At 36.4% G+C, this 17,658-nt stretch overlaps 2 protein-coding genes across 2 annotated transcripts in view; both read left to right on the top strand.

Annotated features, from left to right (window-relative positions):
- The first annotated feature begins 122 nt into the window (after window positions 1–122).
- Window positions 123–2,767, top strand: LOC111324419 (beta-1,4-galactosyltransferase galt-1-like). The gene has a single exon (XM_022927966.2). It carries the CDS (start codon window positions 417–419, stop codon window positions 1,911–1,913), a length of 1,497 nt encoding a protein of 498 aa, XP_022783701.2. The 5' UTR covers window positions 123–416; the 3' UTR covers window positions 1,914–2,767.
- A 578-nt stretch (window positions 2,768–3,345) lies between these two features.
- Window positions 3,346–17,658, top strand: part of LOC111324389 (transient receptor potential cation channel subfamily V member 5) — a 15,470-nt gene continuing 1,157 nt past the window's right edge. The window contains exons 1-18 of the mRNA XM_088751665.1: window positions 3,346–4,044; window positions 5,382–5,558; window positions 6,470–6,659; window positions 7,448–7,601; window positions 8,392–8,520; window positions 9,719–9,811; window positions 10,519–10,575; window positions 11,198–11,280; window positions 12,497–12,572; window positions 12,876–13,013; window positions 13,837–13,947; window positions 14,322–14,473; window positions 14,843–14,952; window positions 15,455–15,567; window positions 16,185–16,238; window positions 16,548–16,664; window positions 17,010–17,153; window positions 17,418–17,658. The exon at window positions 17,418–17,658 is cut by the window's right edge and continues 1,157 nt beyond it. Of these exons, the coding sequence (XP_088607791.1) occupies window positions 3,648–4,044; window positions 5,382–5,558; window positions 6,470–6,659; window positions 7,448–7,601; window positions 8,392–8,520; window positions 9,719–9,811; window positions 10,519–10,575; window positions 11,198–11,280; window positions 12,497–12,572; window positions 12,876–13,013; window positions 13,837–13,947; window positions 14,322–14,473; window positions 14,843–14,952; window positions 15,455–15,567; window positions 16,185–16,238; window positions 16,548–16,664; window positions 17,010–17,153; window positions 17,418–17,519 (2,397 nt within the window). The 5' untranslated portion in view covers window positions 3,346–3,647 and the 3' untranslated portion in view covers window positions 17,520–17,658. The remainder of the gene's footprint in view (window positions 4,045–5,381; window positions 5,559–6,469; window positions 6,660–7,447; window positions 7,602–8,391; window positions 8,521–9,718; window positions 9,812–10,518; window positions 10,576–11,197; window positions 11,281–12,496; window positions 12,573–12,875; window positions 13,014–13,836; window positions 13,948–14,321; window positions 14,474–14,842; window positions 14,953–15,454; window positions 15,568–16,184; window positions 16,239–16,547; window positions 16,665–17,009; window positions 17,154–17,417) is intronic.

Below are 17,658 nucleotides of genomic sequence, written 5' to 3'. Positions count from 1 at the left end.
TAGCATCATTATACAACCTCTAATTCATTTCAATGCTACAAATTAAAAATTAGGCTTTACAAGTGCCCACATGCAGTCTTTGACTGTCCATTTTTTAGTTATCCCATGCAGTAGGTAGCTGACAGGTGCCTGTGGCCTGTTTGAGTGGTGACATCCTGTGACAGTGTGTGCTCGCATGAAATAGCAGAGAGTAATTCGAGGCTTGCATAAGGGTCTGACCAAGAATCGCTATTATTCCAGAACCCTCCTTGATAACTGTACCATTAAACACAAGTCAAAACAGATCTGCCTGCGGCGATTCTCGGAGAAACTCACGTCAGGAATATTTGATTACTTCCCCGAGATGTTAATTATTAGATGGGGCTGGTATCTTGTGGTGGATAGGCTATATTCCATTCTGCGTAAGAAAGTAAACAATGGCTTGTTCACTACAAATTACGTTGTACTGTCTGACCCCGATGTCGCGGAGAAGCACTCGCGTAAAGTTTCGTTGCCGAGGAAGGAGTCTTTTTCATCTGTTCGTATTATTTTCCGCCGGGGTGTTTTTATTTCATTTGTATTTTCATATTTGTGTGGTGCCAGTGATTCCCAGCGAAGAGTCTTGTATTATGGCGAAAGTTTCCTGCCATCGTGATAAAGAAGCATCGAAAATGCAAAAAGACAAAGGTTATGGCCCACAAGTGGGCATTGATGAATTAAGGGATGTCGGAAAAGAGAGAAGTCAAGGAAAGAACTCTCCATGCAGAAAGACAGAGGAAGAGTCGAGATTTCGCGAAGTGAAAAGAGGAATAATTGCTTATTCAGCTTGGTTTGATGACAGAAAATCTCTGGAGTATGTGCGAATTTTGTTGCTGACCTCAACAAGAGAGCCTCTTCCAATGCTTTTCTGTCATTTTGACAGCGAATTAAAACGATCTTTTACTAGTAGAGTCTCTTATTATCAGCATAGCGAAAACCATTACATGCCGTTTGGATGCTTCATAGCTTCATGCGTTGTTCCACCAGAATTGGACCACATACCATGTTTTGTGATTGTCTCTACGTATGATAATTCAACTTATAAAACACAAACCGAAAGCAGCTCGCTTGTTTTGCCCATAAATTTTATCGACCGAAAAATCGAGAAGGTTGGTCACAAGCAATACGGAATTTGTATTCCTCCTCTTCACGGCGAGATATCGGTGGACAGGTTGATGGAGTTTTTGGAACTCTCACAGATTTTAGGAGCTTCACATTTTACTTTTTATAACTTGAACATGTCTGATAGTGTACAAAACGTTTTGGATTATTACGAAGAAAAGGGATTAGCGCGCGTTCTTCTTTGGAATTTACCTTCTTATATTGGCGAGTACGATATCCATTATTATGGGCAAACTTTGTCAATTATGGACTGCTTGTTCCGGTCCATGACTTATCTTGACTTTGTGGCTTTTAATGACTTAGACGAGTTTATTGTACCGCTTTATCATAATAACATGAGTGTTTTGCTGAAGGAAATTCACCATAAGGAACATTGCGGGCACTGTTTTCAGAGCGCGATATTTAACCCTTCTTGGGAAGATCTGCAAATCTCGCGGTTAATAACCCAAAGGGTTTTTCGTCGCACGAAAGAGGCTACGCCATTTTGGACTAAATGTATTGTCGATCCAAGAAGAATATTCGAGGTGGGGATACATCACATTAGCAAGCCAATTGAAGATAATTTTATTGTTGATCAAGTTGATTGGAGTGTTGCGCGGGTGTTTCATTACAGAAAATGCGATGACTCGGAAGCGTTAATGCAGCCAGACTGTTCTGGGAACATTGAAGAAGATAAAACTATGCAAAAATATGAGGAACAGCTGCAGATTAATTTTGAAAGGAATGCCATGGCTATAGTAGATTTTGCCGAAACAGACTACGAAAGTGTTTGATATATACATCGACAGACAATCGATGCAAAATACTTATTGTTGAGGACGCTAAAAAAGACCGAGTGAATAATGACTTCTAGAGAGTTTTTTGCAATAGCTACCAATCGCATGCAAACAGGCCTTTAGGTCACTAATGACTCAAACGCGAGCTGCCCTTTGGTGTTCTCATGAGATAAAAACATCATTATAGGTGTTATATATCCGGCTGAGAATATTCTAGTGGCAAAAACAAAGCAACTATAGTGATTAAATTCAAAGAGATCTAGATGAACGAAATCTAAACTAATTTCAGAGACCTTTGGTTATTATTGATAGGTATTGGTCGGATCAACGAATTCCCGTTTCTTTTTTTTTTTTTTAGATGTCAGAGTTGTCTCTTGACTGGAATTTTATTTACTTTTGAACCACTCAGGAGAGAAAATTGAATCTTTTCAGAGCTTAAAGCTCATGATATGAGCGCGCAAACCAGAAGTTGTAGTTAATGATGTTATGACGAAACTTCAAAAAGATCTTCATTGTACTGTTATGTAAACCGCAGCATGAATAGATAAACTGTTTGTGTGATCTCTCAAAGGAAATCACTAAATCGAAATGCAGCTCTGATATTAGAATCAAAACTCAGAAACACTTAGTTGCGACGAAGGTTCGATTTATGAGTAATTTCTAGGACACCGAAACCCTCCGACTGCGAAAAGCTTAGAAATTGATTTATTGAAAGTATGTGAAATCCAGAAGCGATTTTTTGCGTGTCGTTCTTTTTTAAACCGACCCAACTACACTGTGTGATGTCCTCCTATTTTGACGGCTTTCCAAATATAACCATAAGAATAAGACGCGTTTCAAAGAAAATGAAATTTGGACTGATATATTCGCAGCTTGCCATCAAAGTCTGGCCGAGGAAACCCCACAGATACAAAGGGTGCTTATCATAAATCAGTTGAGACTAATGCATACAGTAGACAATTAGGTGACAGACTGTTGGGTTTGGTACAAACTCCCAATTTCTGATTGTTGAATCTCCCGTCTAACTGCTTAACATTTCCTCCTAAAATGGTAACAAGAATTTAGTGTCAGATCAGGATAGCAACTTCAACCTGATAAATTTGAGTCATTGCCTGTTTGCTGGATAATGTATAAATATTATAGGTAGAAGTAACATGTTACTACTCACTTCAGCGAGTTAAAGGTTGGCCATCAGACCAGTGTTGTAACAGCTTGGACGGCTGTCATAAATGCTAGTCTCAGTATCGATCAACGATCAATTTAACCGGCAAACACGCTATTTTTTTTTTTTTTTTTTTTTTGCAGTAGCTAGTATGATGTGAACAAACAGTCTAAATCTCAAAACTTACATGCACCACACGACGACACAACACGAACCTTATACGAAGTACGCAGAAAGTCCGAACACTGCCTTGTTACCAGGCGCTCTCTGCTTTTCCAAGAACTCGAAGTCCGCTGGAGCGATAGTCATTGTTTTGGCTTTTTTCTGTTTTCCTTGTCTTTGGTCGCTAAAAACAAACTGCAAGACTTCACCCTAGGGGTTATGGTAATTATTTGTTCGCCCTGACTTTTTTCCATTTTTTCCATCGGCCTCAAGTTTGGTAGTAGGATTTTGGTGTCTTCTTGGCAACAAGGACATGACAACGTTATTATTCTCATATTGGTCATTGTACTTCTTCTGAATCGTGGGTGTTCTTGTCCGTATTCATGCAAGTTTAAGTAACGTTTATCATGGGAGATGCATCTGCTGATCAAGATGCTAAAGGGGCTGGGCAAGGCGTCATAAACCAAACTCAGAAGAGTTCTAATGAGTTATACAAGTATGTCGATTTAAACGGCGGTGGGTGTCTTGTTGAAGCATTCAGGAGAGCTCAGGCATCGAAGAACTTCAGCGAAGTAGAAGAACTCATCGAGGGATTTCGTGAGAAGTTTTTATACAACGATGGGGCTGGAAAGGACGTCGATATAGAGGAACTTATTCAATGGAGGCTTAAGAGTCGCAAGGTTCAAAAACCATCTAAGAGAGAAAACCCTCTGAAGGCCTGCTTCACTAAGTGTTCAAGTCGTGTAGAAGATACGATTGAAGCCGTGGGAACAACGGATCAATATGCCTTAAATGAAAACTTTGGTACGTACTTGTTCAAGGATTTTATTTCATTGATTAAAATCACTTTTTGTTGTCTCTCAGGTACATTTTTGTAGACATTTATTGGATACCATACGTCATATGCATATTCGTAGAAAAGTATGTCTTTTTTAATAATTCAGACCTCATGTTTGCCTCGTATGAATTCATAAGCTGATAGATACAAATGTTTAAAGTACTTGTACTTAATTTGTATTAACTTGGTGCCTTGTAATGCCCGATGCCTGGGTGAGGTCACAATTTCAAGCTTTTTCAAACCATAGTTAATATTAAGCTTTATTATATGGCTGTGTCTCACAAAAACTGGGAACTACCGAATTCACGAATTTGATTAGCTGACATCAATATTGGAAGCGGTCTAGATTTCTCATCTAGACTGGCATTTAGACTGGTCTAGAAAAAAAAGGTACAAAGAATATAAATAATTGGCATATAAGAAACAGCCATATTATAAACATCTTATTAACCGAGCTAGGTCGGTCTGTATGGGAGAATCTTGACCTCGGTTGCTGGTACAGACCTCACTGCGTTTGGTCTGTACTGGCGACCTCGGTCAAGATTCTCCCATACAGACCTCCCCCTTGGTTAATAAGAACTAATTATTAACTTTGATCAAACATGTCAAAGGTCATGTACAATCAGAGATTCAATCGCAGATACTGGGAGTCAGAGAATCCTAGATTGTTGTAAATCTGAACTTGAGACTTGCATCTATTGACAGAGACTTAAATTGCAACCAGCTTGTTGCCAATTAAATTCAGTATTGGTGACCAGAATTTTCATGTTGGTTACCGGCATACCACTTTTAAACTTGAAGTCTAGTTAATAATGTTCCTCTTGTGAATAGGGCTTGACTCTTTACACCCTGATATCAGCATGCACATTCTCCATACTGTTTTTTACACATTTCCCAAGGTGCCAACAAGGAGATTTTGGTCAACAGTGAAGAGTGTCTTTCACTGGTGTTTATTTCCTGTATACTCATGAACCCAAGGTGTGATTCAAGGGTGATATTGTAAGGAGAAATTAGATGTTAATCGTTCTTCAGGGTCAAAGGATTAAAAGGAGGCTAATTTTAGACCCAGGCTGATTTAGTACTGCACAGTAATAAATAAAATGGTGAAATACATTTAGATTCAGTCCTGAAGAATAAGGGAGGTTGGAAACCTTTCTGGCAAGCTTTGTGTGTCAGGAGTGATAAGCAAGAACTCAGTCTGAATTCAAACAATATTTATCATTTCTCATCAATAAATGTTACGGTACACATAACAAAAACAGACTTTAGGATCTAATACCATGTGTTGATTTTTTTGTTATAGCTCTGAGTAGGACAAGATTTGTTTGCTGGGATATCAACCAACGTGCTGCTGTGGGAGAAAATGTCCTTCACTTGTGTTTCTTGAATGCGACTCGAGTGCACTATGATATAGCCAAGATGATCATAAAGAAATTCCCTCCCCTGGTCAATGATATTTATATCAGTGATGAGTATTATGGTGAGATGAATATCATTTCATATAGTTATTGTATTAGTCAAAATGTGTATTATTCTGATTAAACAAGTTGTCTGTAGGAATTTGAATTGAAGCACTTTTGGTGACATACTGAAATAAGCACCTATGCCATAATAACCCATGTCTCCCGAATACCATATTAGCTCTATGTAGTGCTGGGGTACTTACAATAATTATTCACTTTTTAATTTGTTAGTCCTCTAGGGAGGGTGCTTATTAACAAATGGTAAACACCACAGCGTACACTATTGAGTTATGGATGCACGCGGGAGGTTGCTAAGCACGAAAGAAGCGTAAGAGTCGCTCGAGGCGATAGCCGAGAGCGACTCTAGCTTCTTGAGTGCTTAGCAAACCTCCCAAGTGCATCCATAACTCAATAGTGTACGCTGTGGTGTTTACCATTTGTTTTATAACATAACATTGATACATTGTAGCTTAAGAGTTCCCTTTTATTTAACAAATCTTATGTGACCAGAAAAAACAAGCGCGCGCGGAAAAATAGTCTTTGCATTTGCTCACGTCAGCAGCGTACACCCATGGGCAAATGGGGGACACTAAATTGACCAATCAGAGTGCGCGCTTTACTTTGGTTATGTTATAATTTGAAATGGGGCACTTATTAGGAACAGGGTGCTTATTTCTTTTTTGAGAAACAGCAGAAAGTGTAGAACTAAGCTTTGAATTTTTGTTCCCATATGCATTTGTTTTTTTAGCTAAAATTTGAAATAAACATGCATGCACACTTATTCAAGGAATATGGTATGTTTAGATTTTAGTCATGAGATTGGTAAGGCCTGATATTTTGCTACATGTGCATAAAATGTACCTGTTCAAACCTGAACAGCATGAAGCTTTATGCAGACATTTTATAGCATAATGATCTATGTTCCTAGGTGAAAGTGCTCTGCACATGGCAATAGTCAATGAAAATCAACACATGGTTCACATTCTGTGCAAGAATGGTGCCAACTTACATGAACGTGCCTATGGAGCTTTCTTTTGCCCTGAAGATCAGCAGAAATCAAGAAAAGATCGTGCAGGCCTGGAGAATATTGCTGTTACTGATGAGACAAATTATGAAAGGTACACAAGAAAGCAAAGTTTTATAGTGTTATATTATTGTTATAATTATTATTAAGTGTTAAACTGTGTTTGTTTTAAAGTATTTTTAATTAATAATGCCGATCTATCTTTCCTCATCCCTTGTTTAACTTTAACAGCACTCCAAAAAAAAAAATGGAAGATGAACAAAAAGCAATAAAAATTTCAATATTAATTATAACCATGATAATTATTTTAATTATAGTAATTGAGAATAAAGTGTTTTTTTTTTAATTTTATATCCTTAAAAAGTACTGTGTTCAGAAACAGTAACATGTAATTTTTTGAGAAAGAAACCATCTTGCACTTTGCTTCATTATAAACTGTAAAATGTTACAGGCCTCCCAGGTAGCTCAATGGATAGAGTGCTGGACTGCTGTGCGGGAGGTCGAGGGTTCGAGCCCTGGCTGGACCAACACTCAAGGTCTTAAAATAACTGAGAAGAATATGCTTCCTTTCTGTAACATCAAGAAATGGTTAGATATTCTAGTCTTCTCGGATAGGGATGAATAAATGGAGGTCCCGTCTCCGGCAGGAGTAGGTGTAGAAGACGTTAATTTCCCACGCACGAGTTTACTGTGTGATGGATGTCCTTCCCTGGGGTGGGTTGGGTGGGTGCTTACAGGGCCATTCTGAAAACCACTTCTCTGAGAACGCACCTTGTCTAAAAGGTTATTATCTATCTATTATCTATCTTACAAAACACATTCTTGGCTTGCACCCAAATGTGATAAGTTGTAAAATTGATGTGACCTTTTTTTTTCTTAAAGCAACACATATTGGGGGGAATATCCCCTTTCGTTTGCAGCATGTCTTGGTTTAGAGGATATGGTGCGCTATTTGTTAGCTAAAGGGGCATGTCCCAATAAGCAGGACACAAATGGCAATACTGTTCTACATATGATGGTTATTCAAAATAAGATGGTAAGTACTTGCTTCTAGAAAAATGTCTTCTTTGCCTTTGCCTAATTTGTAATGGGGTAACAAAAACAACAACACAAATGTTCTATTAAGAGTAAACTTGAAAAAACCAAGATGTGCATGATAACCAGAAAGGGGGAATTGATATCAAAGGTAGGGAATGATAAAAAAATTTTTCTTCCTTCTTAGCTTTGATATGGAGAGGGGAAAACTTGCAGTCTTACTTAGTATGTTAGTTAAGAGGAAAGAATCAAGACATGCTTGTCGCATATTATACTCTAAATGACTGCGAAGGATACTTACTATAATTACAGTTTATGGGGCACTTTGGTGCTGCAAGTACATCCATTCCAATTTTTTCTTGTCTATAACACCAATATTCTTTGATAAGAGTAATTATTATTTTAAAGATAAATATCAAGTACAAGTCAGAGAAATACAAAATCTACAGTATATTAGATATAGATGATCTTTCCCTTTAATCAACTCTATGACACAAACATTAAATAAACTTTTAATTGCTGCAGGGAGAACACTCTTCTCTCAAGTGTTTATTTTTGATTAATCAGCAGCTCCTGAAGAATTAAAATAGCCCTTAGTTTGTATGTCACACTCCCATCTAACTTTATGGATGATCATTAGTGTATTTTACCCTTAGGCTGTCTTTGTTTGTAGTCATCAGATTTGGTCAAATTATTTTGATTTTATGTTAAACAAAACCTTTAAGAAGCAAGCCACATTCTTTGGTACCCAATAGTTGTGTTAAGTTTATTTGAATGTTGAACATTTGCAGGATATGTATGATCTAATTTTTGATTATGGATGCCACTGTGCTTGTCTGTGTGGAAAGCCACTCAACACTGTTGTGAACAACAAGGGCTTGACGCCTCTGACCCTTGCTGCTAAACTGGCTCGCAAAGAGGTAAATGTTTTTGTTTTTAATGATTTTAATGAATAATATGCATGATCAGTACTGCTTAACAGTACAACTACATGCAAATTGTAATATATGCATTGTATATAGTCATGATACCTTCTCATTAGTTTACAAACTAAAACCCTGTGATGATTTTTGGCTGAAATGAGAGCTTACACCGTACCCTTGCCTTTTGGTTGATATAGAATAGAATTACCTAGCAACAATAAAACAGCACTTGTAATTGGTCAACATGCATGTAGGTCTCGGGATTGATTGGCTAGCTAGGATTGAAATCATTTTCAATAGATTTTAAGTAGACTGATCTTATCAGTAATCTTATGTCAGTGACTTCTATATGACTTTGTGAATGAAGATTACCTTGTTTATTTGATGGCTGTCTTCTATAATAAAAATGCTCCTCTGTTGTTTGCATGAAAATCCTTTTTAAAAGATCCCAAAAAAAGGATAAACAACTTAACGTTATTTAAAAATTATTCCATGTTGGATATGAGAGGGCTATAACCAAACTTGTGTCCAACAAGTGCAAATGGAGTAATTGCATGTTTTATTAAATTTTGTCTGAAATGTTTGGGTATTTGGCATGATTTATTAGCCCCACAATAGTTGGCACAATCCATTACCTTGTAAGGTGACTTGGAATATGAACTGTTACCTGGAGTTAAGTGGACAAATCAGAACACTAGAAATGCAATATTTGACAATTATTCCACAAGCGTGTGTTGGATATGAGATGATAGATAGCCAACGAGACGCGTAGCACCGAGTTGGCTATAATCATCTCATATCCAACAAACGCGAGTGGAATAATTGTTTTATTAAAAACGTTAAATTAAATTATTAAATTTTATTAAATTTTTAGCTCCCTTTTAATTTTAAGCTGACACGTACGCTTGCCATATTTGTAGATTATGGTATATTGGCTGATATACCATAATGGCTAAGCCAATAAAAAGTCTTGAATTGCATTATCTGACGATCTAGTTTTTAATAATCAGTTAAATGATATTTGATATATCAGTGAGATATTATTGACAAAGGTTATTTTATTCATAACTTTTAGATGAATTTCTTCAGCAATTATTGTATTTTAGTCTGTTTAGTATTACTGGTACATTGTACAATAATTTATTGTACTTACATGAAATGTAAATTTCCTGTTCTTGTTCAATATCCTTGGTAGATGTTTCATCACATTTTGACCAGAGAGAGAGATGTATTTTGGAAATATGGTGAAGTGACATGTGCGGCATTCTCTTTGAAAGATATTGATACAGTGAGATTAAAATTCTTATTTACTTTTTAATTGATAGCTTTTTATTTTAATAATATTAATAATGATAATTGATAATTTGTAGTAACAGTGAAGAGGTCTCTGTCGACATTTCACCAAGCTTATGATAATTGTGCCAAAAATGATGGCCTCTCATGTCTACCCTCAAAGCTAGCTAGGTTAACTTCCATGGACATGTAGTTTGGTTGTCAGTGATCAATTATTTTGGTAAATAAAGGCTGATAGTTTCGAAAGACACTGTTTGGGGCTGCGTCGGTGGGGGTAACGAAATAATTGGATATATGAACAAAGTTGAAATGGTAAATTGGCCACCGTAACGATTACAAAAGCTGACATTTCGAGCGTTAGCCCTTTGTCAGAGGGCTAACGCTCGAAATGTCAGCTTTTGTAATTGTTACAGTGGCCAATTTACCATTTCAACTTTGTTCATATATCCAAATTATTTTGGTAAATGTTTTGCATTCACTTGACTCACTTGAGTCCTATTAATATTTAAAAGCAAATAAAATGTACACTGTATGGACTGAAATAAAGCAAACACCATCATATTTTTCCCTAATTGTTTCCATGATAACTTAATTGTCTAATTCTCAATCCCTCAAAGATTTGAGTTGTTGGGAGTTGACTGGTTAACCTAAGATATAACCCACCTAATTAAATTAAAGAATTATGTTTGTTCAATTTTTCAGTTGACAACTGAAGGGCAGATAAATGAGAAATGTGCATTAAACCTTATCACACATGAGGTATGTACTTCAATGAGGAAACTAAACACTGAATAAAACTGAGTGGAGGATAGTAGCAGATGGATCATTTACTTACTAGGTGGTGAGACCTGTATTCATTGGACATCTCCATTAAGTCTATCAAGCAGATATAGACACCAAAATTGAATGCTGGCAGATTATTCACACTCACAATAGCCAGACAGGAGAAAGAAAACTATTTTTAGGAGTCAATGCGCATTCAAAGTGAAAAACAATCAAACTGCCTGAAGGGTGAAAAAATGCAAGTGACCAAGTTCAAATTGTGCTAATCAAGTTTTGAATCTGGTTGAGAAAGTGGCATTAGTTTAATTTATGAACTAACCAGAGTGAAGTAAAGCAAAACCAATGCAGTCCTTGATCTCTTTTGACAATCAATTGAATATAGTTGGGAATTGTCTCTTTGACTCTGTAGTTAAATATGATAATTTCTCTCTCTGTGTAATACAGCATTATTAATAGCAGTGTTATGTCAAAGCCTCCATGATTAGAATAGTCCTGGACCAGTAGAAATTATTTTCAGTAAATAAAATTAATGTTTAATGTTTAGACAGCTCTCTATAGGTGATGTATTTTAAATTTGATTTTGCTTTTTTTACTGTAGGAGTCGGTATCACACTTGGTCTTATTTGATGGAATCCTGCACAATTTGCTCAAGGAGAAATGGAGGCGAGCCTGTCGTTCTAGGTGTGTTATACCAAGACATATTCTTCAGCCAGTGTTAGTAATCATGTGTGTAAAACACTCAGTCTGTCAAGTCAAACACCTAGAAATTATATACCTTGGAATATATCATTTGTGACTGCAGGTTTTTTTTTACCTTTTTTAACTGAGTGCACTTATAAAGATATGCGGCAGTCCATTCCATCAATTTTGAAAAGCAAATAATTCTCCTCATCCATTGAAGTGTTAAAAAGAATTAATCAGACGGATAGATCCAGCTGCTAAAGTTGAGATAAGACAATTGAATTAAATCAAGCAGCCAATGATGTTTCACTGTTCCCATGGCTTGTGTTACAAATCAGATGGTAGACAAGCAAAACAATTCCAAATAGTGTTGGGTTTAATTGGGCCTAAACTCCAAGTTTTTTGCTCAACGATGCTTGGAATAAACTCTAAGTAGAAGTTTTAAGATGAAAATTAGCACATTAAGGGTGAGGAGCGGTGGAAAGAACCTATCTAGGTAAATCAGAAGTGTTTTTTTGTCACTTGGAGAGATTCCAAAAAGTCACGGAAGGGCGTAGTACTGTCAGTTTTTTTTTTTGTTACTCCACTACCCATGACTGTGTTCATCTGTTTAGTAACAAACTCTATTATAGAGGGAAGCCCAAGTGAAGGTCACTGGTACCTCTTGTTCTTTTACTTTAAGCCAACTCTGTAAATTTTACAATTTTTTTTTGGTAATGTGTTTCATTGTGACAGCTACATATAAATATGCAATTTCAAATTGAAATTCACTAAATCATTTTTTCCATCAATGTTAATCAAAAGTTTGAGATGCAGCCTATATGTGGGTACAGCCTGCATGTACATGTATCTACGGGTAAATACAGTATTGCTCCTTGCTAATCCATCACAGGTTATCCACCTGTATTTTGTTAGGTTTCTCTGAAATATTGTTGGAATTGATCTTGGGTGGAGAGAAACTGTGAGAGAAAATATACTTATACTTGTTGTTTGACTTATAAAATAAGTCAAACAACACTTCCTTTGAAAGCTCTCAAGGTTAAACAATATTCACTTCCCTTTACACATCTCCATCAAATCATGATATCTTTGTAAACTCTACTCCACAGGATAAATTGTAAACTTGTTCTAATTTCTCATTAAATTATCATTCTTTAAAATATGTTTAAATTTCATTTAATTGTTTTTATTGATTATTTCTTTATTATCTTTCCAGATTTTATTGGCTTTTGGCTCTGTACGTCATCTTCCTCATCACTCTAAGTGTTGCTGTTCTCCTTCGACCCCTTGATGTAAGTTCCACCCATTTTTTTAACATTTCCTTGTTGGACACTTTACACCTACCCATTCTTTTCTCTGTACATTTCCTTTGGTACTGACAAAGAGAATTGATTTAACAATCAAAGCTTCTTAGGTTGGCGATCGTTTCCTTTATAATTTCTCTTGATCGTAATAAATGACTCAGCAGTAGTACTGTAAGGAAAAATTAGATGCTGGTCACTCCTTCTCCTTTTGCCTCGTGTATGTAACGTGTGTCTTCTTTTTATGTTTGATGATCAAAAATATCAAATGATGATTTTTATGGTACATTTTAGGACCTGAATTGTGATGACCATGCTAAAAACAGCAGCTCTATGTCCATCAACTCCTCCTTAACCTTAGAGATTTCAAATACTTCAAGTTGTGATCCGTGTTTTCTCCTCAACGCAATTAAGAATGACAGCACTCAACAGGTTTGTGGTTTTTGTACACCAGAACATATTGCATCAAATCTTTTTTGTCCTTTTTTTGTTCATGGTGTGAAGTCATTGTGAGCAACTCTTTGGAACAGTACTTAAGAATGGAGACAGAGTCCTGGAATGTTTGCTCAATTTCTTTCTTGTCATTGTTCACATAAATTCTGGCAGTAACAATGTTTTCATATTACAAACTGGACTTTGATTGCACAGTACCTTCCCTAGAGCCTGATTTTTCATTCTCAAAGACCCCTACATTACAAAAATAATTTATTTTAAAAACTATATATTGCTTCAATTTAGTAACAAAAATAATGCCTTTGAAAGCCTAATGTTAAAAGGCATCTCATATTTGTTATTACTCAGCAGGATTTTTGTGGGTGAACATTTTTTCTCAACTTTGACCCCACCCCTTTTTTTCTCGTTTGTTGTATTTGTTGCTTCTTTTGTTTTCATAACAGTGTTGTCTAGACAAAGGGGCTTGTAAGCAAAATCTCACCATTGACAGTAACTGCAAATGTACGTCTTTAAATTTGAACACGTCTTACCATAATGAGTTGATTTAGCCCCAAAGGGCTTATTTACTTATGGCACCTCTAGGGAGGGTGCTTATTTGGAAATGAGGTGCTAACTGGGGATAGGGAGCTTACTTCTTTATCGAGAAATAGCAGATTGTGTTAGACAAAGTTCTGATGTTTTTTTTTTTTAAAGGAACAGTAGCGGGTAATGTAGAAGTAACCATTTACATAATGATAGTAGGAGATGTACTCGAGCAGTGTTTTTACTGAAACAGAATAATAATTAAGCTTATTTCCAACAGGTTCGAGCTGCTTTTGAAATCCTAACGCTGTTGTTTGCATTTATCTACATTCTTCTTGTCATTCGAGAGGTGATTTTTCAGGAGGGACTCAAGCCTGTTGTCTTTGACTTGGTAAGAGCCGTGTTAATTACCACTGTCACTTTATAATCTCAACAATGGTATGAAAAACCTCTCTTTGATGACTTTATATATGGAAAAGATCTGTCTTTTCACATTTTGATTTTCACTTGTCATTTCTTTCAAAATTCTTACAAGGAAGAACAGTTAATAATCTCTCTCCAATAAATTTTGATCATGCTACTGTACCTCACCAATTATTTACATTACATTGCCCACTTTTGTTACAGAGTTGTACAGGCTCCTTTGGGCCAGGGAAGGGGCAGTGGGGATCTGATCAAAGTGATAATGGGAATTATTTTAATTTGTAGTTATGTAGCAATTTTATTTGATTGACCCTGTTTGACTTGGCAATATACTCTGTTCAGGTTCACAACCCTCTGCGCCTCCTGCTGGTGTTATCATGTGTGTTATTACTAACCTGCTTGGCAGCACGCTTCACATGTAAATCTCATCATGAGGATCACCTGGTTATTGCAGCTCTTGTGCTGGCCTGGCCTTACTCTCTCACTTTCTGCAGGTGGGACAAGAACATTTTAACCTCACAGAGCAATAAGCATCACATTTCTCTTAAAAGTAGCTGATCTGAATCAAACATTAAGGCCATGAGAATAAACAAAATGATCGTGAACTCATTCATTCAGGAAGCTCTTAATTGTTAGAAAAATTCTCCTTGTAAGTACAATAGGACATGACTTGTATAGAGAACAGTAAGGAGAATCTGCATACTGATGTTGGAATGTAAAGGGTTAAAGCCTGCTCTTGCTATATTTCTGTCTTTTCTCTCAAGTAGAATCCATTCTTGAACAGAAACGTTTTCCATTTGATGATGTAGGTATGTAGGTAAGACTGTATGGCTATTGTGACAGACTGTTATTTTGTGTTTCAGGGGATTTGCTCTTGTCGGGCCATTTGTGGTTATGATTTATCAGATGTTAAGAAGAGACTTTATCATTTTCTTCATCATTTATATGATTTTTGTCATTGGATTTTCTCAAGGTGAGCAATATTTGTTTGTTATGACGTGATTCACTTTAATTGTAAGCTTCAGTGGCATAATGTACTTTCTGAGATTCTGCAAATAAACTTAAGCCATCTAATTGCCATGAGGCAATTATCTTGTTCCTAAAAGTTTCTTCCACAGCAGTGCTTTCCTCTAGAATAGTCTCCATCATTGAGTTCAGTAAGCGGGATCTCTGAATTTAAGATACTGTAAATATGACGGTCACCATTTTACATTATGGAAAGATAGTATTTGAACAATTAATAAATCATAATTGACGTTACTTTGTATGATTTGTCTTGAATCTGACTGATTGTGAAGGCAAGTAAATGAAAATTACAATTACATACTTGCACAGTTACTGTGTAATGGCAGTGTAAAATAATTCTGCAACCTCATTACTGTGGATGTTTTGTCAATTTTTTTGTTGGCTGCTTTGTGAGAAAGTTTTGGTATTGATTTGTTATTGTTTACAATTTTTTCGTTTTTTTTTTTAAGCCATGTTTCTGGTGACGCTTGGGTATGATGACAAATCCATCCAGGAAAATCTTTTTACACGCTGGTTCTCTGCTGGCCTTGGACTCATTATACTTTCATTAGGAGAATATGAGGTTTGCTCTGAATTGTGGTTAAACATGTGTTATGATTGGGACAAGTCGGCAAAACATGTGGGAAAAGACAGTAGTGAATGAAATAACTGAGAGCTGTTTTCACTTGCATTTCATGCAGTTTGCCTGTTTTTACTTGGAGTTCTTATTGGCTAATGATGATATCAACTCTCACTCCAGTTGGCTGTTTTAATTACTGTGGTTCTGGTTATTTGAAACTCATTTGAAAACTGCTGTAAGACCTTTTTGTACACAAGTTGGGACTCTAAACAGGCACATCTGAAACTCTTTAAAGCTTTTCTGTAATTCTGTACTTTAAGATGTAGCTGGAGCAGCTTGTAGCTGGTACATGAAGATAAAATGTTGGAAATTTCTTCCTTTCCTTGAAGTCCTTGTCATTGAATAATGTGAATTTGCTTTGAGATAATATTTTTCTTTTTCAATCCCTTGCTCTGCACTCTTTCCAGTAATTCACCAATTTTCAGTATATTTTATTAATCATCGTTCGCTTGTAAAAAATTAATTCCCATGCCCACCTTTTTCATTTCTACCCAATTGAACTGTGTCAACTCATCACTATAATATAACACATAGTCTCACAATTTTAATTTCAATTTCAGGAGTTGTATGAACAGGTGGCACACAGTAACTCGCCACTTAAGATTCTGGGTTTGGTAAGAAACCTCCATCCTTATTCATTGATATGAGGATTAATTCTTCTAGGAATGTTCAATCAAAGGGCAGAAATGATCTAGGGTTTCATTAGTTATTTTGTACAGGAGAACTTTCGCAAAACTCCCTTGATAAATGAGATGCAAAACTTAAACCTTTGGCAGCCGAGATGTTCACAATTTCCCGTTGTTTGAAGGTTGTTTCATGAATTTGTTTTGAGTTTCAGTGGCTTCTTGCGGTTATAACTATTGCTTTCTGGTACTAATGTTTTGCACTCGTAAACCGGTTGCTTACTTGATCCTTTCCTGCAGATCGTGTTTTTCCTGTTTATGATCCTCGGAGCCCTGTTGATTGTGAATATGTTGATTGCTATGATGGGAAACACGTACCTCAAGGTTGCAGAAACCGAGAAGGAATGGACACGACAGGTAAAAGAAGATAACTTTCACACATTTCTCTTTTTTTTTTTAGAGAAATTTACAATTGAGTCTCAGAAGTAATCCGGGATTGCTTTAGCTTGGCTTTATTTCGTTATACGATTGGTCCAGAAAACTTCTAAAACTTTCTCAACCACTCAGATTCAAAACTAAAACCCATCGCGACTGTGTCACCCGCGTTTTCCCGGGTTTTTTTACGCCAAGTTATCATTGGCTCCTGCTGATAATTTCCGTGCTGTGATTGGCTGTTGTGATCACTTTGGTTTTAAGACACTCAATCGAAAAGCACTCTAGCAAATTCATTGTATATGAAAAGAGATTTTGTTTTTCTCTCAGTGGGCTCGTATTGTACTTGCCGTAGAGCGCATGCTCACCCCGAAACAGAGGCTTGCCGCGCAGAAGCTGTACTCACAGAGCGTGGGTAGTAGTGGGGAGAGAGCGCTGATCATGAGACTGCGGAAGCATGAAGATCACCAACAGGTATATATAATTATGTGGCGTCTTTTTTTCAAGTTATCGAAAATAATGAAAGTTAATAAATAAAAGTTTAACCTTAGTCTTCTCAGAGAGAGTATTGCGTTGTACTCTGTACATTTTGTCGTATTTAAGGTCCTGTATTTTTAGATTGGAACCGACTGATTTACAAATTGCCAGTATCAAGCAATTGTCTTCAAGATATTTTTACCTAGTAATTCATGTATGTGTTTACCAATTGTTTCATCAAATTTGTTTGATGCTTCCTAGACCCAAGTTTCCAACGATCCAAAACAGCGAGCTAAAGCTAAGGTGAAGAATTCCGTACCACTGCCTAGGAAGGACTACGATTGGTTGGATACAAGTATGTGAAGAAATCCTAATAGCTCGCCGTCACTGAATTGATAAATGAACACCTCCTGTGGTGAATTACTAACTCCCAGGATCTCCTTGAGTCGTGTAATCTCGTTGTTATTCAAATGAAAGCTCCTGTTTAATATTTAAAAGACTT

The sequence above is a fragment of the Stylophora pistillata genome, chromosome 1 (assembly GCF_964205215.1).
Source record: "Stylophora pistillata chromosome 1, jaStyPist1.2, whole genome shotgun sequence".
NCBI lineage: Eukaryota > Metazoa > Cnidaria > Anthozoa > Scleractinia > Pocilloporidae > Stylophora > Stylophora pistillata.
Note: the sequence above shows the minus strand (reverse complement) of the source record. Positions and strands in the feature narration are given on the sequence as shown.

What these genes read in the sequence shown, in the direction of transcription:
- LOC111324419 (XM_022927966.2), top strand. Translation starts at nt 417, where the DNA reads ATGGCTTGTTCACTACAAATTACGTTGTACTGTCTGACCCCGATGTCG.